Source organism: Herpailurus yagouaroundi, unplaced genomic scaffold (genome assembly GCF_014898765.1).
Source record: "Herpailurus yagouaroundi ecotype Mexico unplaced genomic scaffold, PumYag 77, whole genome shotgun sequence".
Lineage (NCBI taxonomy): Eukaryota > Metazoa > Chordata > Mammalia > Carnivora > Felidae > Herpailurus > Herpailurus yagouaroundi.
In genome coordinates, this window is record NW_024412388.1 from 78288841 (window position 1) to 78313880 (window position 25040).

A 25040-nucleotide genomic window follows, 5' to 3' on the forward strand; every position below is an offset into this window, starting at 1 on the left:
GGTAGAGCCATTTTTATTGTGCAAGCCCTAGTGTGTTCTCAAATGCCACAAAAATGGTCACAGCATCCAAAGCAAACAGCACTAACGTGCCTATACTTCAAAATATTTCAGAAAATATGGTAGGATGGCACTACCTCAACTATTTTAATTGTTTTGCCATAAACCATAATATGCATCGACTATTCATGTTTTCTGGGCTTTTTTGTGAGTTACAATTCAGAGTCACAGAACTTCTCAATTTTAATACTCTCTTGAACGGCTTACATGTGTCCCAACATCTTACCCTTTGGGGAACAGATTTTTTTCCTAAAATTCTTCATCTTTTCAGTTCACAATCATTAGAGTATTTGAGTATGAACTTGAATGCCAGTGTGAAATGGCATGAATAGGAGAAGGGGTGTGAAAAGGGTGTGAGGAGATAGATACCTATGTTGCTTGTAGTTTTTATTAAAACCTAGAATCAACCTCTACCTAGGATAAGGCATAGGGTTTACAGAACACAAGCCCTGGAATCAAAGTGCCTGGATTTGAATCTCGGACCCACCATTTATTTATGTCAGGTTATCTTATATTGCTCTATACTTGCCTCCCAGAGGGGCTATGATGATTAAATACGATTACCCACATGAAGCATTCAGCACAGAGCCCTGTAGTAAGCAAATGCCCCGTAAATGTTAGATAATCATTATCATCTCCATGACTATCATCACCACCAGCACAATCATCTGTTGAAAGTTTTAGCAGCAAAATAATGCTAACCCAAAGCTAGCTCCCAAGGGACTAAGGTGGTGATTATGTGCTGTGGAAGCTCAGGCATATTCCATTAAAAATAGCAGCCCAGGGGCACCTAGGTGGCTCAGTGGGTTAAGCGTCCAACTCTGGACTTTGGCTCAGGTCATGATCTCACGGTTTGTGAGTTCGAGCCCTGAGTAGGGCTCTTGTGCTGACAGTGCAGAGTCTGCTTGGGATTTTCTCTCTCTCCCTCTCCCTCTGCCCCTCCCCCTCTCTCTGCCCCTCCCTCATGCATGTGCGCACTCAGGTGCGCGCGCTCTCTCTCTCTCAAAGTAAATAAATAAATTGAAAAACAAAAACAAAAACAAAAAAAAACAGTGGCCCAGAGGAGGGACCCAGAATTATTTAGTTTTGGCGGCCTGTTCTCTGTGTCCATAGGAGGAAGAAACACCACCTGAAATATGACCAGGCCATTAGCACTGGGAGTACAGACCAGCTCTCTGCTTGGCTGAGAAGCTGATAACCTGAGCCTTTATCTGCTGCTGCCCCAGAAAATCCAGTGTGGAGAAATAAGATGCACCAATGACCAGGGAGACCTGGAACTTCAGCACGGCCTTCAAAGAGCACCTGTATGGCTAAAAAGGCAGTCAAACATCTCATTGGTTGGGTAATTTTTACCCCCAAATTCGTTCCAGTAAGAGATACTCCTGGAGATACTACAGGTTCTGTGGCTTACAAAAGTAACACACAAAGCTGGCAGAAAGACTGTTCATGATGACCCAGTTATTATTCAAATAACCTAATGCTATTAGGCAAATGGTCACATTCCCATTTCAACTGATTATTCCAATTTACTGAGAGGCAGAGGGAAAACACAGACTCCAATGGCCTGCATCATGAAGAAATGATTTCAGAATCAAAAGAAAATAAACATGAAGGGTGGGAGGAGTCACTCAGAGAGCTGAAAACTGCCAGGACTGCCATTCAGTGCAAAGTTAGAAAGCCTATTTGCACACAGCCCAAGGGAAGCTGGCTGATAGTCTAACCGGCATTTGTTTAACAACCCTAAGCAATCAACTTTCTTCACCACAAGCTTCTCCGCTAAAATCTAGTCTCAATCAGCGAATCTCATGAAACTGCTTTGATATTTGGTAAAATTTTCCTCTTGAACTTTCATGTAAAAAAACAACACTGAACTTTCAGGATAATTACACTAAGTTTAAACAAAAGTAATTACCTAATTTGCAAGAGGAATTACTTAGAAAAATACCACCAAACTTAAAAGAAGCATGAATGAATTACTGGAAGTTATACCTCTGTGTGTTAATGCCTAATTATTCTTTGGCATAGAAAAAAAGCAAGCGGCTGCCTTCAATTATGAGCGGAACTACCTCTCTCAAAAAAGGTAAGAGTAACAAATGGAATACAAGTGGCTGCTGTTATTGTTAAACCACTCACAAAAGTACAAAATAAGCCAGATGTTGCCCAACTGTGATATACTTCGCAACACAATTAACTTATTTCTTTCCCCTGGTCCCCCAAAACAGGGCACTATTTGGGCAATCCATTTACAGAAAAACTGTGGCTATTACACGGTTTCAAATTGTTGAAAACCAATCAGTGAGAGTAAAACAACAACAAAAAGTGTTAATAAGGAACCAATAAACATCTAGTATATCCATTTTGCACCACCTTCAGAATGGCTGGGCAATGAATTAAAACCTAGTTTCCTTCTTCAAACAGTACAACAGGTAAAGTTAAGTTGTGCCCCAGGCTCCTGACTCTAAGCCAGTGCCCTCCTCACTGTATCTCCTGCCTTTCCAAAGTGAGCAGTAGGAAGAGGGCAAATGACATACAGATACGTCAGTAAGAATGGCTCTTTTCACAGAGGTCACTCAACCAAACAAGAAAGTAGACACATCCACATGCCTCTATTCTATTAGGTCCTGTGCGCCTATCCTCTTAGCCCCCACTGCCTTGTCTTGCCAAATCCAACAATGCTTACATCAGAAATGCCATCCCAGCGCTGCCCCCAAGCCTACATCAGGTGTCAGCTCCACCTGGCAGGCCTCCTAGCAAATGCTCACCAAGAGGAGACAGTATGCTTGCTGGCTTCTATCAAAGCTCCAGTGCCAAGCTCCTCTCTGTCCCTTGGTGGTGGAAGGTGGCATGGGACCTAGCCCTGAAATAGCTAACCCCAGAAGCTAGGAATCCACTTTCACTCTCAGACTTCTCTTTGTTTGGCACCCCTAGACAACGTTTCCAGATAGTCATAGGTTGTTTCTAGACAGTGACAAATGTAGCTGCCCAAACAGCCCATGTGTATTTGGCTCCACCCCCTCAGATGTTGCCCCCTGCCTGATGTGTTCTTGTTTGTCCATGCCCCTCGGCTGTGATGCCCGTCCCCATCAGATGCTCTCCACAGTCCACAGGACCTCATGTCCATTCCTAACATCTCCATGGAGCCCAGCTCGGTTTCTCCGCTGGTCTGGCTGACTTGGCCTACACCATGTTTGGCTTTGCCTTGCCTGTCTACCTGAGGCCACACCTCTTAGGGCACGTCCTTCCTTTTCTCCCACAAGAAGATGCAGACTGCTGATGCTCCTGGGTGTGCAAGAAGAGGCACCCTTGGCTTCAAGCAACAAACGTGCCTGGGTAACATTCTGAAACCTGAATTATAAAAATGCATTTGGACAGTGGTTCTTAACCTTCTTTCTGCTCTGACCTAAGATGAATGGTGTTCATATACCTAACACTCTCCCCAAAGGCATCTGCGATCCTGATACAGCCCTGGGACTGCTTGTACTCGGCAGAATCACTGGTAGTAGACCACAGAAAGATGGGCTGTGGGCTGCTCAATCCAGGCATGCCAGGAGGAACTTGGAGCCTTTCTTGCATACTCAAGGGAGCATATTTGAATGGCAAGGGAGAGTGACATTGGGATAGGGACAGCTTTGACTCTGATATAATATTAAAGAGGAAATCATTGGCAAACATATCACTAATAACTCAGCCACATGTCAGAGCAGACCTAACTAAATAAAAGGCTCTTTTGGCAAAACTCCTTCTAAAGTTACTAATTGGCCCTTAATTTATCTTTTGAATACAAAGGTACTTTGATTTACAGTATTGGAGCTGTTGCTGCTTCTTTTGTATTTTTTTTAGTATTGGAGCTTTTTTTTTTTTTTTTTAATGTTTACTTAGTTTTCAGAGAAAGAGCATGAGCAGGAGAGGGGCAGAGAATCCAAAGTGGGCTCTGAGCTGTCAGCACAGAGCCCAATGTGGGGCTCAAACTCGTGAACTGTGAGATCATGACCTGTGCTAAAGTTGGATGCTCAGCCAACTGAGCTACCCAGGCTCATCCTAGGGGTCTAGTACTAGAACTTCTTAAAATGGGCAACCCCCAGGCTCTGAGAGAGCCTTCCAAAACGCACCTTTAACTTCTTCTTGCTGGTGGATCACAGCAAGGGGCTTGGTGAAGGTCTTCTTAGTCTGCATCATGGCCCAGATCATTGAGGCGTCCAGCGAGGTGCAGGCTTCATCTGGAGGCACACACTGCAGAGAGGCAGAGACAGCAAAGCAGGGTCAGGGGTCACCCCAAAGAGCCTGCACCAACTCAGCCTGCACAGTTGGCCAGTGCCCCTTATCAGACAGCTCACAGCTGTTTACCAGAGAAAAACAGGAGATTTGGGCGTTTTCCAAAGAACCATAAATAATCTGGGAGATATAGTGGCAGACCCAGGATATTCTCAGCTGCACTTGAAGATTCAAATATCACTGGATGGCTTATAAACATTGCCTTTTCCCCCCATCTTCCCACAAAACAACTAGAGGTTTTAGTGTTATTTAGTCTGAAAAAAAAAAAAAAAACTATATGACGAATGTTGGCCCTTCACCAAGCTGGCTTCACATAAATGGTTCATATTTGTGACTTGTGATTGTGGGAAACTTCATGCACGGCATTATGAAAGTGACAGATTTTACATCTGTTGTCCAAAAAGATAATAATGTTGTCAAATTTGTTTGATTTTTTAAAATCCTGGTATAGGCTCGTTCAAAATGGTATAGGTGACCAGGGTCACCTGCTATAGTGTTCCACACTGGAGTCCTGGGGAGTTGTAGCCAGGTGTGGGGACCATGAGATTAGCTGTTTACAGTCATTTTAAGGCCTCGAATTTAGGATTAGCATGCCCAAGCCTGTTATATCTGTTTTTAAAAAGTGTACTCACACTCTAGTACCTTTTTCTTTAAAACATCTTCAGTTCCTTGTCTATGCTTATCAATAGGTAAAACTCTGATGTACATGGCATCTACTTGTTTTTGTTGTAAGAAGTACATCAACCCTTTAAGAAGTCTATAGCAAGCCATCCCTAAAAGCTAATGAACTTCTAGCTCTTCCAATCACAAAAGAGCAAAGCCTTTTGGCTCTATTGTCATTGCTGCTCTGAACAGCATATTATAAGAAAATAACTCCTTCCCTTCCCCCAAAACCCAGAGGAAGCCTTTACAATAGCCTCCTTATAAAGGGAAACAACAGATTTTTCTGTGGAAAGGCCTCATTGTTGAAAAGATCTGCATGTTAGGAAAAGCCTCCTTACTTTGCTGTTATTTCTTCAGATAAGTAAGAGTCTACGATTCTACGTCCAACTCACGGCTCGACCCTGGGCAAGACACTTAACTCCGGCCTTAGTTTCATCAGCTAAGGGCAGGGATGGACCCAATGATCTTTGAGTACTCCTCCTAGGAAGATTCTTTGGCTCTCTCTATCATCATAGAAGGCACTGAGAAGTCGCTAGAACTGTGGAAATATTACCTACAAGCAGTAAACATGAGGAGAGTGGTAACAGTTCATCTGAAGCCACTGCACTATAAATGGTGGACTGTTGTTACTGTCTCATTTGCTCCTCTGTTCCTAAGGGAAGCCAGCTACTATTATTTCTTTTTTTTTTCTTTTTTCATTTTTTTTCCTTTAACATTTATTTATTATTGAGAGACAGAGAGACACAGAGCGTGAGCCAGGGAAGGGTAGAGAGAGGGGGAGACACAGAATCCTAAGCAGGCTCCAGGCTCTGATCGGTCAGCACAGAGGCCGACGCAGGGCTCGAACTCACAAACCGTGAGATCATGACCTGAGCCAAAGTTGGACGCTCAACTGACTGGGCCACCCAGGCGCCCCTACTATTATTTCAATTATAGATGAGGCCATGCAGATTCTGAGAGCTCAGGAGACTTGCTTAAAATCTTGTTAGTAAGCAGTGGGCCTTCCTGCTCAGTGTTCATGCTCTTTCTACTTTCTCTTGCCTTGGGCGTAAATAGAGACTTTAGGTTTAGGGTCACATCCCATGTCACTCCTTAGAATTCTCTGCAATGAAGTACTGGGATTAATTTTCACAGAATGATACGCTATGGACTATGCCAGGCCAGGCTCAGCGAGAGGTAATAACCAAAGCCTTCAGTAAAGACGCCTAGTAACTGCCAGGCCTCCCCTCCTAGATCCCAAACTTCTACAAGTCTTCCACCAGCTGCAGGGACCAGCTGTGTGTCACAGCCAAGCATTAAGTTTTCCCATGCCTCTCTACCACAAGTCCACAAATGGACACTGTGAGGTGAATGCCCACAAGGCTAAGGCATCAATGTTTCCAAAAGCAACCTAAAGAACATAGTCTATATCATCTTATGTATTCATGCTCCTAAATGATCATGACCAGATTTGCTACATTTTCATATGTATTATAAAATGTTCTCTGATGTTATCGGAGAAATGGATGCCCAGGGGAATATAACAGTGTAAAGCATTCAGGTCAGTGGTAATTTATCCAGTAATAATGATTTAATTGTTCCTCCTCCCTCTATATCTACCTCTTACAACCTATGTATTAAGAGAGAATTCCACACATACACTATTAATGATACCAATCAATTATTAGTTTTAGACACTGATTTATATGTGACTACAAAAGTTTTATAAGTCAGCTGACACTGTGCGAGATTTCTACAGATGAAATGCATGTAAGGAATTATACATAACTATGGAAGATCACAGAAACAAAACTGTGGCAGAGACACCCTTCTTGCACAAGGCCCAACTAATGAGGGTTTGTAATTAACCTTGCAGATCCCCCCTACGCAGCCATTCCAACAAGGTCAAAGTGTTCTGATGTCTGTTGTGGCAACAGAATGTCCTGGTTCAATATGGGGAGTGACATAAGGTAAACATGATGAACCAGTATGAAGCTGAGAAAAATTAAAATATTTGTTAGTTTCCCTTAGAGGTTCTCTTGAGACAAGTCAACCTTATAATTCACACAGAGAAGGTCAAAAAACAATTGCAATACAAGTCTCAGCGGGACCTGGAAAAATTAATCCTCACACTGAACTTGTCCTTTCGGCTCTGTACTTTTGGCACTGCACGCTATCTGAATAGCAAAGATAAAGCCAGACCTCTCCCTCAATGGAAAACAGTCTTGATTTATCATTTGTAAGATACTACTAAGTAGCATGCATGGAAAAAAAAAGTCATACTGTCAGGATTTATTCTCTAAGACTCCATAAAACTCACGGTTCCCTGCTAACACAGATTTTATTACTTCAGTTGGGCAGTTCCCAAACCAAAAACCTCAACCTGCAATAACTCGTGATTAAACTTCTCCGGTAGGTCACTGCCTCACCTAAAAATGTCGAAATAGCATACAGATGGATGAAGGCCTACTCACCTTAGGTAACTTCTGGGGGTCCTTTTCCTTCTTGGTACACAGCGTGAGCTCACACTGTAGAAAGAGCAGTGAGGTGTTGAAAATGGACTTAAACACAAAACTGAATCGCTTCTTATCCATCTCAGCTTGGGGAATAGGAAAGTGCACCCTCTTTGGATTGTAGAATTTCACAGATTCATCTTTAGGACAAATGTTTTCAATGATAGTGTAATCAGACATCCTATCCGGGTTTGAATATGGAGAGATAAAGCACGTTTGGATGGCAAAGCCCAATTCTTGGTCAGCCTTAGTAACAGACACCTACAAAAGAACAGAAAGACCAATTAGAAGCAAGTTGGCATCTCTCTTTTACTCTATTACACAAGGGTAACATATCAACATAGTGCTTCTGATGAGGGACCCTGCTTTATTTTCATAGTGTACTTATATAGTCTTCTTTCTAATTACAAAAGTAATATATACTCATTGAAAAAAGACGTCTCCCATTTAAACTTGATATGGATGATTATGGTGAATTATTTGGTTCCAATGTCAGTCTGGAAGATTCCAACACAAGATGAATAAATCTTGTCAACCTCCCCTAAGTCCTCTAGGAAATAAAAATAAAAGCACAGTGCGCACCTAAAATGGATTTTCCAAAATAAACAAACACCAACAGGCAAAATCCCTGATGTCATAATACTGTATCATGTCTTAGTAGCATACCACCTGTAGCGCAAGCTATTTTTTGAAATTGCTCAAAAATAAGGTACAGAGCAAAATCTATTTAACCTAGGCAGAGGACTGAACTTCTAAACTGCAGCAAGTCAGAATGAGCCTAAAACATTGCAATAAAGCTACAGATTCACCTAAAGTCCTGCTTCCTAGTGAGCAGGCAGAGCTGGCCCAGTTTGGTGTCAGGAACCGTGCAATCTGGTGGCGATCACGAGCCTGGCAAAGTGTCCTAGCTGCTCACAGGTCCAAAATAGGCCTTGCCAAGTACTCTCCCTTCGCTCTTTAAGCCCAAGGGTATTTTAAGGGAAATCTAATCTGGAAACGTTTCCAACTCATTATACTTCCCTCTTACAAAACATTTGTATGGGCTACGTCCAAACCTTGTTAAGGTTCTTTTCTTTAGAAACAGGAAGTGGTGTTTGGCCAAGTGTAAACAGAATTCAAACCTCAACTATCCTGAACTCAGCTAAAATCCTCGGACCAGAGTGGATTCTCCATTTGGTGACACATGGATACTGTGTGAACTGCCTTTCCCCTCATGCCTCATTCCTTTACTAAACTTAGGGTCAAAATAAACTTAAACACTTTAGAAATAAAGTTAGTCCTTAATCATAAGCCAATAGCCCCAGAATCCTTTCGAAAGGCGTGGAGATATAAACGCACTTTCCATTCTGGGAACCCAGGGGAAATCCCTGACATCGCATAGGGCACAGCACTATTTTGAAATATCCCTACGTGGCTAACTACAAGACACTCAATAGTGAAGATGATTGTGATCATGTCACTTTGTTGGGCCTTAAAGCTCAATCCCTCTGAACAATCTTGTGAGATAAATATTTTCATCTCCATTTTATAAATGGAGGAGAAACAGCATCCAGGATGGATGACTCATTCAAAACCCCACTTTGCAAGCGCTGGATAAAACCAGGGCTTAAAACCCAGGCCTTCTGACCTCAAGTCCATTTTCTCTAAAGTACTTCATGGTAGCCACAGGGTCAATTCAACCAAACCCAAGATGTGGCCTTGGGAAATCACCTAGTCAGAAATCTTTCTAGGAAATAGTGTTTGATAGTCTATAAATATTCACAGATCATTGTTTTGGTAATATTTCTAAAAAATAAGATATCTTGGAAAGATGGAAAATTACATATATCCTATTACTAAAAAGTCGCCTTTAACATGAAGTCAGAACCCACAATGCAAAAATGTAGACAGAAGAAGAAATGCAAATCTTTTCTCTAATCTCAAAGAAAGTACATAGTAGCAGAAAGTCTAAGGTATCCCAAAAAGTTGTTTTGGAGGAAAAACTATGGTCAGTAAGTCTTTTACTCTAAAATGGCCTGGAAATGAGTGGTTAGAAGGACTACAGGCCTTGGAGGGAGATGAGCAGATGAGCCTCAGGAAATTGTGTGCTCTGTGACTTGTGCCCTGTGAACTCTGAGTCTCAGTTTCCTCCCACACAGAATAAGGGCACCAATACCTACCAGAAACAGTTATTGTGAGCATGTGTAAAGTCACAATTACACACAAACACCAGTTCTCAGCTACTCAATAAATGCCAGCTATAATTAGTAGTTCTATTCTAGATGTAAAATTTGGAGGTTATAAACAGTTCTTTTTAATGCCCCCAAGAAAAATGAACTAACAGAAAAGCTGTCATTTGCTGAGTCGAAGGGGCACATGTACCCCAATGTTTAAGCAGTGCTATCAACAATAGCCAAATTATGCAAAAGTCCAAATGTCCACAGACTTATGAATGGACAAAGAAGATGTGGTACCTTGTATACACACACACACACTCAGTATACACACACACACACACACACACACACACACACACACACACACACACACTCAATGGAATACTACTCAGAGAAAAAGAATGAAATCTTGCCATTTGCAACAATGTGGATGGAACCAGAGTGTATTATGCTAAGCAAAGTAACTCTGTCAGAGAAAGAGATCATACGATTTCACCCATATGAGGAATTTGAGAAACTTAACAGATGAACACAGGGGAAGGGAAGGAAAAATAAGGTAAAAGCAGAGAGGGAGACAAACCATAAGAGACTCTTAAATACAGAGAACAAACTGAGGGCTGCTGGAGGGGAGGTGGGTAGAGGGATGGGTTAAATGGGTGGTGGGCATAAGGAGGGCACTTGTTGGGATGAGCACTGGGTGTTACGTATAAGAGATGGATCACTGGGTTCTACTTCTGAAGCCAAGACTACACTGTATGTCAACTAACTCAAATTTAAAAGAAGAAGAAGAAGAAGAAGAAGAAGAAGAAGAGGAGGAGGAGGAGGAGGAGGAGGAGGAGGAGGAGGAGGGGCCTGGGTGGCTCAGTCAGTTCAGCATCCAACTTCAGCTCAGGTCATGATCTCAGGGTTTACGAATTTGAGCCCCGTGTCGGGATCTGTGCTGACAGCCCAGAGCCTGGAGCTGCTTCAGATTCTCTCTGCCCTTCCCCCACTTGTTCTCTCTCTCTCTCTCTCTCTCTCTCTTTCCATCTCTCTTATAAACAAACTTAAAATTTTTTTTTAAAAAGAGGATGAAAATATAGTCAGTATATGAAAAGATATAAATGTGAAAGTAAGAAAAAAAAAGCATTTCAAGTAAGCCAGCATTAGGTAGACTGGGGAGAAAAACCAAAAGGCCCAGGGTAGGATACCAGAGGAAGACTGGCCACTGATGAGTATACAGCAGCAAAGCCGTAGGTCAGCAGAGCAGGCACACGTTTGAAAAAGAACAAACTGCAGTTAAGCAGGGCCCCTAAAATCCAGGGCACAGCAGAGGGTCACTGACCAACTGCGCATGTGGACTATGCAGGCAGAAACGCAAGAAGAAAAAAATGATCTTGGATAAGAAGAGATCTATAATTAGGAACAGCATGTAGAAAGCAGTATATTTTCCCCAGTGGAGAAAAAAGGTATACCCCCAAAAAAGAGAAGACCTCTCAGAATAAGGAATGAAAAAGGAGGAGAGATCCAGGAAAACGTCTAGAGCCAGTGGGCTCCATCCCAGAATGAGGACAAAGGTGAGAGTTCTTTGTCTTTCTGAAATAGAAATATGTGCTCTGAAGTCACTTTCAATGTGTCGAAGTACCCCATTTCCACCCTGTAAGCTTCTCAATCCTCCCACAGTGAAGCAGAACACCAGCTTGCAGTTTAGCACCAAAACTAGCTCATCAGAGGATGATGTTCTTGTAAGACCAGCAGGTGTTCTGAGGCCATAGAGATATTTATCTTTTTCTAGAAGCTAATCCATGAACCTGGATATTTGCACTGGTGAGAGGGTTACATTTTCTTCCCCTTTAAGTGACCCTTTGAGGATAAATGATAGTAGCATCTAGTAGATAACATTATGGGCTCTGGAGCCAGACAACCTGAGTATGAACCCTACTCTGAGCTCATTAGTTACTAACTATGTGATTGTAGACAAGTTTGTACCTTAATTTCCTCATCCCTAAAATGGGGATATCAGTAGTCTTGTCTCATCAGACTGCTTTGAAGAGTCAATTACTATAACACTTATAACCTGAGTTTGGCACAAAATAAATCTGCAATAATGTTAGCTGTTATTATTTCATTATTCCCACCACTACCTAATATTTTCATAGTTATTCCACAGATATATGCTATACATAATAATTACCATTATGTATACAAAATAGTTTCATACATTTATAGACACATTTAGATAATGATCTAAAAAAACCCAATTTTCATGAGATATGGAAGCGCACAGCATTTCACTGAGGTGTGTTCAATTTAAAAGATAATATAAGAGGTGATGTGAGGGGCGTCTGGGTGGCTCAGTTGGTTAAGCATCCAACTTCAGCTCAGGTCATGATCTTGCGGTTTGTGGGTTTGAGCCCTGCGTCAGGCTCTGTGCTAACACCTGGAGCCTGGAGGCTGCTTCGGATTCTGTGTTTCTCTCTCTCTCTCTCTCTCTCTCTGCTCCTCTCCTGTTCACACTCTGTCTCTCTCTCTCTCAAAAATAAATAAACATTAAAACAATTAAAAAAAAAAAAAAAAGAGGTGGTGTGAAATCTTCCTGGTTAACTCTAACAGTGCAAATACTGAACTCCTGTTCCAAAAATACTAAGGACAAAGCAAGAACAGGACTTTATTAAAATTCACACTGCTGATTAAAAAAACAAAAACAAAAACAAAAACAAAACCATTCATCTGTAAAACACTCTCTCCATGTAGCAAATCCTGAAATGTCTTGCTTTGGTCAGAAATCAACCTGGATGCAGGGCGCCTGGGTGACTCAGTTGGTTAAACATCTGACTTTGGCCCTGGTCATGATTTCACAGCTCGTGAGTTTGGGCCCCGCGTTGGGCTCTGTGCTGAAAGCTCAGAGCCTGGAGCCTGCTTTGGATTCTGTGTCTCCCTCTCATTCTGCTCCTCCCCCTGCTCATGTTCTGTCTCTGTCTCTCTCTCTCTCAAAAATAAATAAATATGAAAAAAAGAAAGAAATCAACCTGGATGCATTTTCTGAGCCAAGCCCTTACCCAGAACTGGTTAAGGGGTGTGGGGAAGAACACGATGAGGTCTGCCCCAGGAGCTACTATAATTCAGCCCTGGCCTAAAAGCCCAAGGCTAGTTAATGTTCATAACTAGCATACCTAGTTATCCCAAGGCTAGTTAATGTTCATAACTAGCATACCTCAACATAAATGTGTCCGTTCTCTGCCACAGAGAAGACCCCCTGAGAGGGCACGAGAAAGAGGTCAGTGTTATAGAGCTCCATGTTGAAAGTGACATTCCTGTGGAGTGGGTCCTGGAAGCCGCTGTGATTCCTCACTCGCCGCAGGCTGCAGTTAAACTAGTGAAAACAAACAAACAAAACAGAGATAAGTCAGAGTCAAATGAAGGATGAACACCCTAGACCTTTATAACCTTTGGCCTTTAACATCTAATCCCTGCCCCCCACTCCCAACAGACCCTAATTAAAGCCGACCAAAAGGAAAACATTCTCACAAACTACCTACTACAAACAAACACATACCACCACAATTTCAGGCCGGCTGAAGAAGGAAGTGTCTCCTTCATCCATATCCCCCGGAAATCCATGATCACCTGACTCCAGATCTTCATAACCATCTAGCCAGCCACTACTATCCCCAGGTGATGGAACCTGCATCACAATCTAAAAGGCAAAGAAAGCGCAGACATGGTCATTGAAACACCCAGTCACATGATCTGGTTCTATCTCACACCAACACCAATGTAATAATTCAGATGCAAACTGAAAACCTGACTTAAAACAAAACAGGGCTCCTGAGTGGCGGCTGGGTCGTGGCTCTGTGGCTCCGTCATTAAGCATCTGACTTTGGCTCAGGTCATGATCTCACAGTTGGTGAGTCTGAGTCCTACATGGGGTGAACATGAACCCTGCTTTGGGTAAAAACATGAGCCCCAGGTGAGCCCCACTTCTCTCTCTCTCTCTCTCTCTCTCTCTCTCTGCTCCTCATAGGATTTTTTTCCTCTTTGGCCTTGCTCACTTGCGCCCCCCATCACTCTCTCTCAAAATAAAAATAAGAAAAACCTCCAAGTGTTTCAGGATTTTATCTTCAAAGAGATAAAAATAAAGAGGAACCCAAAGTACATTCAAATTAAAACTTGACTAAAGTATGCATCTTTCCTGGTGAAAGAATAAAACTTGTTTCAAACAGTAGGAAAACACTAGGCACTAGGTTGAATGGGGTTGTCAGCAGGCCAGCCTGTAGGGGAAGGGGCCTTCTCCTTAAGGGGCTTCTCTTTACATCAAAAATTCTAAGAAATATTAAGAGCTGGCTAATTTGTATCCATTGAGATTTCTATCAAGTTTGAGTTGGAAACAAAGTACCTAATGTTTACTATTATGCCAGCCTCTCCTCATCTTATCTCTGTACTCCTCTACCTTTTCCTCATTTCCTCCCCCGTATCTTTCTGTATACAGATGGAGGAAAGAATCCTGTTTTATTCTATGATAGTCTATCCTAATGTTAGTTGAGATGATTATTCCTAGGTTAGTTCTAAATAACATGAAAAATTCACCTGAGGACTGTGACTCCATAAATAAAATCCTAATTTTTTTGTGTATATAGAATAGTCATATTTTTTGGTCTGATTTCGTGTCGTGTGCCTAATTTCTGAATATGTTGCAAAACAAAAGTATATAGTAAGTCTGGAAATTGCTACAAATAGTTATCACTGGAACGAACACCTAAAATATTCACTAAAGGAAAGAGAATGTGGAAAAACCACCTCTCCATTTACCGGTTCCTCACAAGAAAGTACTGATGTACCTGAAGCAAGTACCTAGGACATTTCTTACCCTAGGTATTATCATCATAATATACACACAAATACACACACAGACACATACACAGACACACACACAGGCGCACACACGAGAAGAAAGAGATTTTAAGGGCTTGGGATATACCTTTTTCTTCTGAGGAAAATGATATTATTTTTACTTAACAGATAACCAGAGCCTCTTATTGGTGTTAATTTAGATGTAAATTTAAAATTCCAAAATCAAGTATATCAGTACTATATGCTATTCATTATATCTGGAAAAACTGGGTAATATACAAAAATTAATGTTGGAATTGGCAGGGGTGTGTTCATCATAGAGGTCAAAGGTTAATAAATTATTCCAGGAACAAAGGGAGATTAGTTGGGCCAGCCTTGTGTCAGGGAAAGATTAGTGGATGAGAGGTCAGGAAGCTGGATTCAGTCCTGGCTCTGCCGTTAACTAGTTCCTCAAATCTAAGCAAGTCTCTTAACTCCCGGGAGTTCAAATTCCTCACCTGTGAAATGAGGAAGTTGAATGAGATCATCTTAAGGTTCTTTCCAGCTCAAACACTCTAAGTCTGAAGAATAATAAACTTGGGCCCATAGAGTCAGTCCCCACATGAGGCACAGTGACAGAGCACCTGATCTCCAGTCTTTCCTCTGGATGGGTCAAGGGTTATCTACCAAAGGGCAGTGGGACGAATGTGAATGAGAGTCATGCCCTCCCCAGCCCGTGGCAAAGCTGGAGTAGGTGCTGGGAGCATAGACACACACATCATGTCAAAGCCAGACACGGATTTTTGAGCCTTATTTTTACCATCAAAAGTATAACCTGAACTGCAAAATTAATACTATAAAGTTCTTTTGAAATTTCATGTTTCAAATTCTTTTAATATTTACTACCCAGTGTCTATTTCTGCAAGAATAGGCTTCATCTGAAAAAAAAAGAAAAAAAAGATTCAGATGAATGAACTGACAAGAATGATTTCTGAAAAGTGCAGGATAGCTACTATAGTGGATAATCATTGGGGGAATCTATGGAATCTTCCTCTGGGGAACTTCAAAAGTAGGGGATTTTTTTCAATTTAATCTCTTTTCTTCAAGTTGGAGAGAGACTTAATAATAATTTCTTGAGGGCCATTTTTGGATTTCTCTTGATTATTTTGTTCACGAGGAAGGGAGAAGTCCTCCTACCTCTGAACAACACTGAAATGAGGCCACAGAGACCATGGAGCTGGCTAGCTCAGCTGTGTAGACTCAAGGTCAAAGGACACCCAATTTGTTGAGAACTGACACTTGGCTTTTTTAGGCCTAGGGTATATGCCCCTGCACATTTTCACAGAAATTTTAAGGCTAATTTTAAGGAAATACCCAGAAAGGATCTGGCAAAGGGCCAAGCTTTGTTTTGGGGAACACTTACAGAGTTATAATAAATCACTCCATCCGGGGCTGACCGCCGGTGCCAAGTACCACAGCCACTCAAGGGAGACTCCAAAATGAAGTGGGTGCCATTCATCTTGGCCTTGCAGGTAGGATCCAACAGAGTGAGCTCCATCCCCGAGTAGTTGTTGGCCTGAAACAACCACCACCAAAGACATAAGGAAGGGCCCAAAGGCAGTTCTGCAGCACACAAGGAACGTGTTTTGCCTGGTCTTCCCATATGGTATTGGTTGCTGGAGGCCTGCATTCCCCCTCCCCCCTTACCTCTTCCCAGCCTACCAAGGATTGTGTTTGTTGGCCTTGGAAATTCAATAGCAAAATATTGACACACAAGGATCTGGAACCCCCTTTAACTGAGAATAACAGGACCCGGGTAAGAAACACAGCCAAGGGGAAGTAAGCCCATCCAACTGAGAAAACAGTATCAGGTCCCCAGAGTTCAAAAGTGAAAGAGCTAGAGGGAAATAACTAACACATACTGGGGCAAGATGGGGAGGGAGGTGGCTTTCTCTTCTCTCCTTTAAGAAATTGCACTGACCTGAAAAGACTCTTTTTCTACAGATACGACCATCTTTTCACTGTCACATTTGACTGACAGGGAAATATCCACATTCTCTTGCACCTCCTTGGGCTCTTCGGGACCAGGAAACAGCCGCAGGCTGGGGACGATAGGGTCCCTCGGCTGGGGGATCCCATCGTCTCCCCTTTCCATCTGGCCTCTCCTGGAGATATCAGGGATAGGAAAGGGGAAACCTCCATTTCGGCCTCCCCCTCCCCGGATGGGTGGGTTCTCCAGGGCAGGCAGACTGCCAGGGTCCAGCAGGATCCGTAGCTCAGGAGGGATGGTATGGACTTCCTCATCTCTCATTTCCTCTGGTGGTGACAGAAGGCAACATTGTCAGTGTTTGATGCCAGGCCACAGTCATCATCATTAGAGGCAAGTACAAGAGGAACTGGCACAGAATGGGTGTGTGTAAAATTACTCTTATCAAGCAATGTGTAAAGGAGACAAGGAGTCTGGAAACCTGAATTCCAGTCCTGGTGTTCTTTCTAACTGACTGAGTGTCTCTGGGCCAGTGGCTTACTTCTCTGTGTCTTAGTTTTCTAATTTTTAAAATTAAGAGGTTGGATTAGATCATTAGTCCTCTATATTAAAATTATTTGGGGAGATTGAAAAAAATTCCCAATACCCAGGCTGTGCCCCAGGTCAATTAAAATCAGACTTTATGGAGAGGTATCTAATCATTAATATGTTTTAAAGTTCCCTGTATGATTCCAACATACAGCCAAGGTTGAGAACCATGGACTAGATAATTTCTAAGGCCCTGTAAGATCTAAAAATCCATTATTTGAGGAGCGCCTGGGTGGCTCAGTGGGTTAAGCATCTAACTCTCGATTTCAGCTCAGGTCATGGTTTGTGAGTTCGAGCCCCAAGTCAGGCTCTGTGCTAACAGTGTGGATTCTCTTTCTCCCTCTCTTTGCCCCTCCCCAGCTTGCTCGCTCGCTCTCTCTCTCTCTCTCTCTCTCTCTCTCTCAAAATAAATAAATAAACTTTAAAAAAATACATGATTTGAATAAGTTATTGGGACAATAATATTTTCAAGTGCCATTGTAATACTTCCCTTGAATCTAGAGATTCTTTAGAATACATTCTTCAGGGATTTCTTGAAATAGTATTTGCTACCTCCTTTTTGCCTGCTAAATTCTAACAGGCATTTGAGCACCCTGGCCTAGTCCTGAAGGAGAAAAGAGAAAGCTGCTTAGGTACACTTATTCCTTCAAAGGGAAAGACCTGTTTCCATATAATCAATATTCAGTGTTCTGTCCTATTTTCAACAATTTAGGGAAGAGACATTTCCCCAGTATTGTTTATATCCATCCAGTCTCAAAGTCAACGCCTGAGGTCAATCCATCTCAGTGGGAGCAGGAAGTGAACATGACTGGGGACATTAACTCTCCTTCAATACTATCTTTCGGGAAAGGATGGCAGACGGCACAGCTGTATGGGTCCAAAAGAGGCCAGAGCTTTGGAGGGTTTTAAATTTGTACGTTGACAAAAACCTTCACAACAACCCTTCGAGGTAGGGCCTATTTGCTCTCCCATATTACTGAGGAGGAACCACCTGAGGCTCAGAAATTAAGCAACTTGCCCTCAAACAGTGAACAAATGGCCCGTATTCCTAACCTTCAATCTATGGGCACTGTCCTTGGTGGCAGTACCAGGGGGTGAGGAACAGGTCTGGGGATCAGAAAACTCTGGATTTGAGTCTCACTAGTTAGAGGCTTGGCAAAACCTCAAGAACCTGTTAAAATTCCACTTTCTGCTCCATCCAACTGGGGTAATGACTCCTGTGTCCCCTCTGGGTGAGGAAGAAGAAGCACCTCGTGACTACTGTCCTGTAAGATGCAGTCTGACCCAGGACTTTTCCCCCGTAGTTCCAGCCGCTCTGCATCTCAGCTGTCAGTGATTAGCAGGCACTTCTGAGAGAAGAAGCCAGGCTAATTTGTTCTTAATGTAATCACAGTGAATTACATGATCTACAACAAAGTTCTCCACCATGCAATCAACTGTACCAAAAGAATTTGGTACAGAAAAATCTGTACAAAAGTACCAAAGATCGTTGCTTTAAAATAATCTATCATGATTCTAGATACTCTTAAACTTGATAGTAAAATGCAGTCAAATGAATCATCAAAATTTACAACAGAAAAACAGTATCATATGAGATGTAATCAGAGTTCCTCATTGGAGAGTCTCATTTAGGGGATATTTTTACTACAGAAAAAAAAAAAAAAAATCCATACTTACCACTGTTTTCAAGCCGAAGATGGAATCTATTAGCCACAGGAGCCACTGTATATGATGTTACTGGACTATAGCCATTGTCCGAAGCCCACTTGAACAGATTCTCTTGGGATGAAGGAATGTCATCTCTTACTGATTTGGTTGTTATCATGGATCTTTCACTCTCTTTCCCAAAGCCAATACTGTTAGGAGCCTGAAGATAACAGCAAAATTTCACTCGTGAGTCTAAAACTAAACAGTGCTTTAAGTACAAATTCAATACCTAGAGTGAACAGATTCTACATTGTATATGAAAGAACTATTTATTCTTTTGATCCCTACTTTCCTTGGGCTAAGAACACTGATGTGAAAATCTTTAACAGCAGATTAAGAAAAATTTATTCATGTTGTTTGATCTTACCATTTGGGTTGCTTATGCTGATAAAAATAATCCAATAATCGATAAGTAGCTACATACTGAGTATACCTACTAGGTTACCAGAGTTAGTTAACTGTTTAAATTATATATATATATATATATATCAAACTTTCCCTTATTTTTATTTAAAATGATGTTTAAAGTGTACAAATGTGCATGTTATACTGCCAAAAATATGTCCATGCTTCTATTTTCTGCACTCTAGATTTAAATGAAAGAAGGCACAATGCAGTTACTTCACTGTGGAGACCATCTCATCTTTGTAAACTATTAAATTCCATATGGTGGAACAACCAGTGTTGAGATTTCAGTTATAATTTATGGCCAGTTCAGCAATCCTGTAATTGTATTCATTTGTCAATTTTATTAACTGAAGATGCTTCGATTTTATGTTCCAAAAATTAATTAATTGATTTGGGTAACTGTCCCTCTAAGTGCCAATATTTTATCCAGCAATACCAGTAAGCTGACTTTCACTTGTTAATTAATTACAAAATTAGAACTGAGTGATAGGAATCCTTCCAAGAAAGGACTGAGTAACCAGGATACGGTAAGTTTCCACATCCTCTGGCTCCTACAGCAGTGACCTTGTCAGACAGTGAAGGAGCTGACGGATGCAGAGGAGATCCCGAAGCGAAGGCACCGTAGTTTCAACAACTGCTCCAACAAGACTGGAAAGCCCTTCCAGCATGAAGATTAGGCCATTTTCACGCCGTATAAAAATCACTTTAATTTCCATGCCCAATTATTTTCTCCTGCATACATGCAGCATTTTTTCCTGAATTCTCCATTTGTTTCCCATTCTGTGTGCCCCGAACATGACTAAATATTAATCCTTTCCCACTATAAAACCATCGAAGATTCACAGGCTCTAAGTTCTCTTGGCCTCTTTGGTGGTGGGATATTGGCTAAGGACACATATTTTCAATTCAAAGCTTAAAGGATCTCCCCCAGTATATTTTTTCTGTGACCCAAAGTGATTATCTGAAACTTCCAGAGCAGCCAGTCACAATAATGCATGCAAAGGAACCAGACAGAGATTTAACCACGCTTTGTAGCCATTTGTGAAAAACTCAGCTTGACAGGTTTGGAATATTCCAGCACTTACCCTGATTTAGAGAAAATTCCTTAGAGGAAGGAAGGGTTAAAAAAAAAAAAAAACTAAACTAAAATGAGGTAAGGAAGGATCCAAGTAGTTCTTTAAACTTAGTTTCCTAGGTGCAGCTTCTTCTAGTCTTTTAAAGCAGCATGTCGTTTTGATTGGCGGGAGTTGTAACACTGGCCTAAACAACACAGCTTGGCCTCATCTGCCCTAGTCTTTCATGTTGTTGGACAGCTGAGAAAATACTGTATTTCCAGAATACTATCATCACAACCGCCACCTGTGTTTTTTGTACCAATATGGAATGATTTGTTTACACCTTTCCACATTAAATCTAGGAGCTGTCAGTACAACTCATATTGATTATGCCTCAGGACTTACAAGGCTAGAAATCTATCTACACGTTTGTAAAACAGCAAGGCTTGGCAAATTGGTTCCTTCCCAGCAATGAGCAAATTCCTCACCCTCTATTTCGGGATACAGGGAGTCCCCAGGCTTTTCTAAGGCTTTGGTGTAGCTACTCCAAATGGGAGTGTTCAAGGGGGTCTCCAAATACCACCACCATATTTCAGCCACATCTTCATGAAGGATGATGAGCAAGGTAGAGTCTGAGCACTTCCCTCTTCCCCTTCCCCTCCACTGCCCAACACACACTTGCATCAGAAATGATGGGGTACGGGAGAGGTTGGTCAGAGATGTAGTCCATTCCCACTGGGATTAAAACATGTCTTCTCTAAGAATAAACTGGCTGAGGCCATTTGAAATAGTGTAACCAAATATTTCCTCCATCTATTCTTTTGTTTTGGAGGTTCCTCCAAAATGTAATTATGCACGGTCCATAAGGGACCTGAAGAAAAACCCAGAGCTGGGCACAGTAATGAGGACAGTTCTAGTATTCCAGTTCTTGTCCACAGTACTGCCCTTTGTGGCTCTTGGAGGGTGCACTCTGCCTGTGCACCCACCCCCTACAGGCACCCACATGCCACCTGTGTTTAATGGGACTTTTCTTTACATTTACCCAATCAAGTGCCTTATAATTCCTTCAGCAGACATTTTGTTTTCACTTTGTTTAGAGAAGTTAATTGCTCCTATAGACAAACTTTTGAAAAGTTTCCTGTGGAAGGAAGATAAATTCCCTTTTTATGGCAGGCACTATGCTAGAAGACTTACATATGTTATTTAGTTCTCCTCTAAAATATAAGGAGGGTACCTGGGTGGCTCAGTCAGGTAAGCATCTGACTTCAGCTCAGGTCATGATCTCACAGTTCATGAGCTTGAGCCCCACATCCAGTGAGCTCGAGTCCTGCTTTGGGTGAGTCCTACTTCTCTCTTGCTCCTTCTCTCTCCCTCTCTCTCTTTCTCTCTCTCTGCCCCTCACTCAGAAGTTAAGTAGCACACGTGGCTGAGAACTCACCCTGTGCACACAGCCTGTCTACCAGGCTGTCTCTAAAGAAGATACTACAAACAAGGCCACTATGAACCATTTCCCTTTTCTAAGCATGAATGTATACTTTTTTAATAGCAGGTACCTTTCCTTCAGAGCATAGTCAGAACTCACATCTGAGACTGGGAGTTAGGAAATCAAAAAGCATGAAACTGATTGGGAGAAAAAGAACATCATGAAACATTACCTAATTGTTTAGTAATGTTGTCATGCATTGTCCAAAATTGGCCGGGAACAGGAGTACAGCCAAAGAGAGGAATATAAACAGATCTTGCCCTGGGATGAGCAATCTCATTTCTAGTCTGTCTTACTCATATGAAAAGTGAAGACATTCAAAGTGAACTCCAGGACTGCCATGGCCCAGGAACACATACATGCTCAGGTACGGAAAGAGCCACTGAAGGGTCAGGGCAGAAAGAACATTTACACAACTCCAGCAGGGAATTAAAATGTACCGTATGTTTTTTGCCTTTCAAAGCATAATTCCCTTTCCTGTTTTTGTTATTCTGAAATTAAAAACATTTGGTTGGTGTGCCAGGCAGCAAACGCTGCAGACATCCCAGGTCACCAACACCCCTCTGGCCAAGCCAGGGAAAGCAACTGAAACAGCTCTGACTTCAGAAAACTGCGGCTGGGCTTTGTTCTCGACACCAAATTAATGTATCGCCCTCACACAGGATGGCTTATTTGGATCCTCTCACAATCAAAAAAAAAAAAAAAAAAAAACCCACAGGAACCAGAAACAATTACAGTACTTTAAAATTAAGATGTGTATGCTTGTGGCTTTGCCTGCTGCTTCTGGTGAGTGCTTATACATGAGGTAGCCCCAGCGGAGCACTGGCTTTGTCCACTGTTATATCATGCTAAAGGTGCCATGAATGAACAGCACCAAAACCAGAGGCATCCCTCCCCCAAAATGGGGAAAACATAAAACCCTCTCCAATTGCTTCAATGCAGGTACTGAAAGAGGGAATCAGACACAACTTTTTAAAAAGGCAATACACAAAAATTTGAGCCTACAAAAGAGATGCTAAGGTAATTATCTTCTTAAAAGTGACGAGGGGGGGTTTTCTTGAACTTTCTTGTAATTTGTGCAACATGCTGTCACACAGTTAATGCCGTAAACATATTTGAAAAAGATTTATTTTACCAAATTTCAACATTTAATTTTTTAGGAAACTAGCTGCTGTCTGCCTATCATGCCAGCCAACTAATAAACTTCTTAAGCATATCTCCTTCATGGAAGTAATGTTTAGTTAGGGAGTAGGCTGGGGGTACTTGTCCCATATTATTTCACTAACCACCCCATTACTGTGATTCTAGCATCAGTGTTTCACCCTCAGAAGTTAGAAGCAAGCAAAAAGGCATGCCAATACCATGTATTTATCTCTAAAAGAAAAGACAACAGTGTGAGCTGGGGTCAGCCCAATTTTCCACACCTTCCCTAAATACCTAACCCCAAATTAAGAGCTGATATTCAGTACCATGACAATGAGGCCATTACAGGACTGTCAACCATGAAAGGCCCCATTGTGCTCATTATTTTACAGTTACTCTGACTGGAAAGCACACTCATACATTTCAGGAATTTCACAAATGAGGCAACTGGGGTCTAAAGAGGTTAAGGGACTTGCCCAAGGTCACAGTTTGTAAATGGCAGTCTGGACTCAAATCTTGATCTTGACCCCAGAGGCCATGCTTTTAGCCACCACACTGTCTGCCCTTGTCAGGAGAAACCATGGAGCAGCCTATTTTATAAAGTGAAAAATCACAGAGAGCTCAGAGAAGCAGAAACTTCACAAAAATAACACATATAAAGCAAAAAGTCACAAAAATAACACATACAAGCACAGCTTAAATTGTTGCCATGCATCAAAACAAAGAAATGCTCAGCAAACTTACAACAACTCTCAGGTTTCCCTTAACATCAAAAGATTTGATCACCCAGTTGACAGACTTTTTGCACTTCAAGATCAGGATGAGATTTTTGACCACCTCAAGATCCTTTCGAGAAGGTCTTATGTCAATTATTATATCCACCTGGAAAGCACTGTGAATGGAAAACAAAGGCAAAGTTAGAACCCAAATGCCAGAGAGTTGCAACTATCTCCTCTCTTCCAAGTCTTCATGTTTCCAGTGTCTGGCCAGTTGATTAAAAAGCTGGAGTTGATCCCAGGCAAATGACATGTGCAAAACAGATTGTTAGTGCACACAAAACAAAATAGTTTTACATAACAATAGAAAAATACGCCTGCTGATAATTAGACACTAAAATTTTTCTCCTTCTTTGGGGGGAATAAAAAAGACAGTTACTTAAGGCAGCCACTGTTTGAAATGGATCTGGGCAACCAGGAATTTACTTTTAAAGCAGAATTGTTGCTTTTCAACCTTCAACACCTTCGGTGTGTAACTTTCCAATCTGCATATGCTCAAAATCCTGGAAGGTGGCAGGGAGGAGGGACGCCTGGTAGTAAAAAAACAAAACAAAACAAACCCCGAAACAGAAAAAAACAACAACAAAAACAACAACAAAAAAACTAGGACACTTAAGATGAAATAAGAGGCGAAAGGCTGGAGAACTTGACTTATAGAAGGTTTGCATAAGCCATTAACATTTGCTACAGAATCATATCTGCACTCACTTTCCCAAACTTCTGGATATACAGTTATTAAAATAAAGAAAACAGATGGTCAACCAACTGATTACTGGAAAATTGATGAAGACAACCCAAACTTCTAAGAATTCGGTATACAGGAGAATTTTTTTTAACCAAACAATAACATCTCTGTCATTCTGAATTTAAAGGAAAGTCTTTCTTTCCATTTGGTTTTACACACTTGTGAAGCACATGATGAATGATACACTCAAATGAAGCCTGAGGCTTAATATCTAAGCATGTTTGCCAGATTGATTCTATTCCCATTCTCTTTTAATTTTCCACAAAATTCTTCATGTGGGACAGAATGGAATCTTCCCCAAACTGAGGTGTAGTTTATTCACCTTTGAAAGCAAAATTTGATAAGAATTTTAATTCTGAAATCCCTCTACAATATAAATTTAAGGCAGTGGTCCACAGGAATGCAGACTAGAGTAGAAGAAAGAGGCACTTTTCCTCTTTTATCCCTTTTAATTCCCTAATCATTCTTGATAGGGAGGGTTAAATTGCTAGTCCTGGGGCAGGAAGCTGAGGGTGGGAGATGGAGAAAAAGAACGTAAGCGTGAGGCAGGTTGTATCTAATGGCTCTTTGGTGTGTCGCCACGGAGGGCCATGCGCCAACACACCCACACTCACTCCCCCACCCCCGATGCACACACACCTTCATAGCACACACAGCTCTGAATGCAAATGTGCTCTGAGGACGCTATGAATGGAATTT

General features: G+C 41.7%; 1 protein-coding gene across 4 annotated transcripts in view; it reads right to left on the minus strand.

Moving 5' to 3' along the window:
• Positions 1-25040, minus strand: part of TGFBR3 (transforming growth factor beta receptor 3) — a 205943-nt gene that overhangs the window by 19896 nt on the left and 161007 nt on the right. For all 4 annotated transcript variants that reach the window (XM_040470959.1, XM_040470957.1, XM_040470958.1 and 1 more), the window contains 8 exons: positions 23565-23712; positions 18702-18891; positions 16431-16765; positions 15873-16025; positions 13176-13316; positions 12834-12992; positions 7446-7745; positions 4167-4287 (listed from right to left, as the gene is read on the minus strand). In XM_040470959.1, coding sequence (XP_040326893.1) covers positions 4167-4287; positions 7446-7745; positions 12834-12992; positions 13176-13316; positions 15873-16025; positions 16431-16765; positions 18702-18891; positions 23565-23712 — 1547 coding nt within the window. The remainder of the gene's footprint in view (positions 1-4166; positions 4288-7445; positions 7746-12833; positions 12993-13175; positions 13317-15872; positions 16026-16430; positions 16766-18701; positions 18892-23564; positions 23713-25040) is intronic.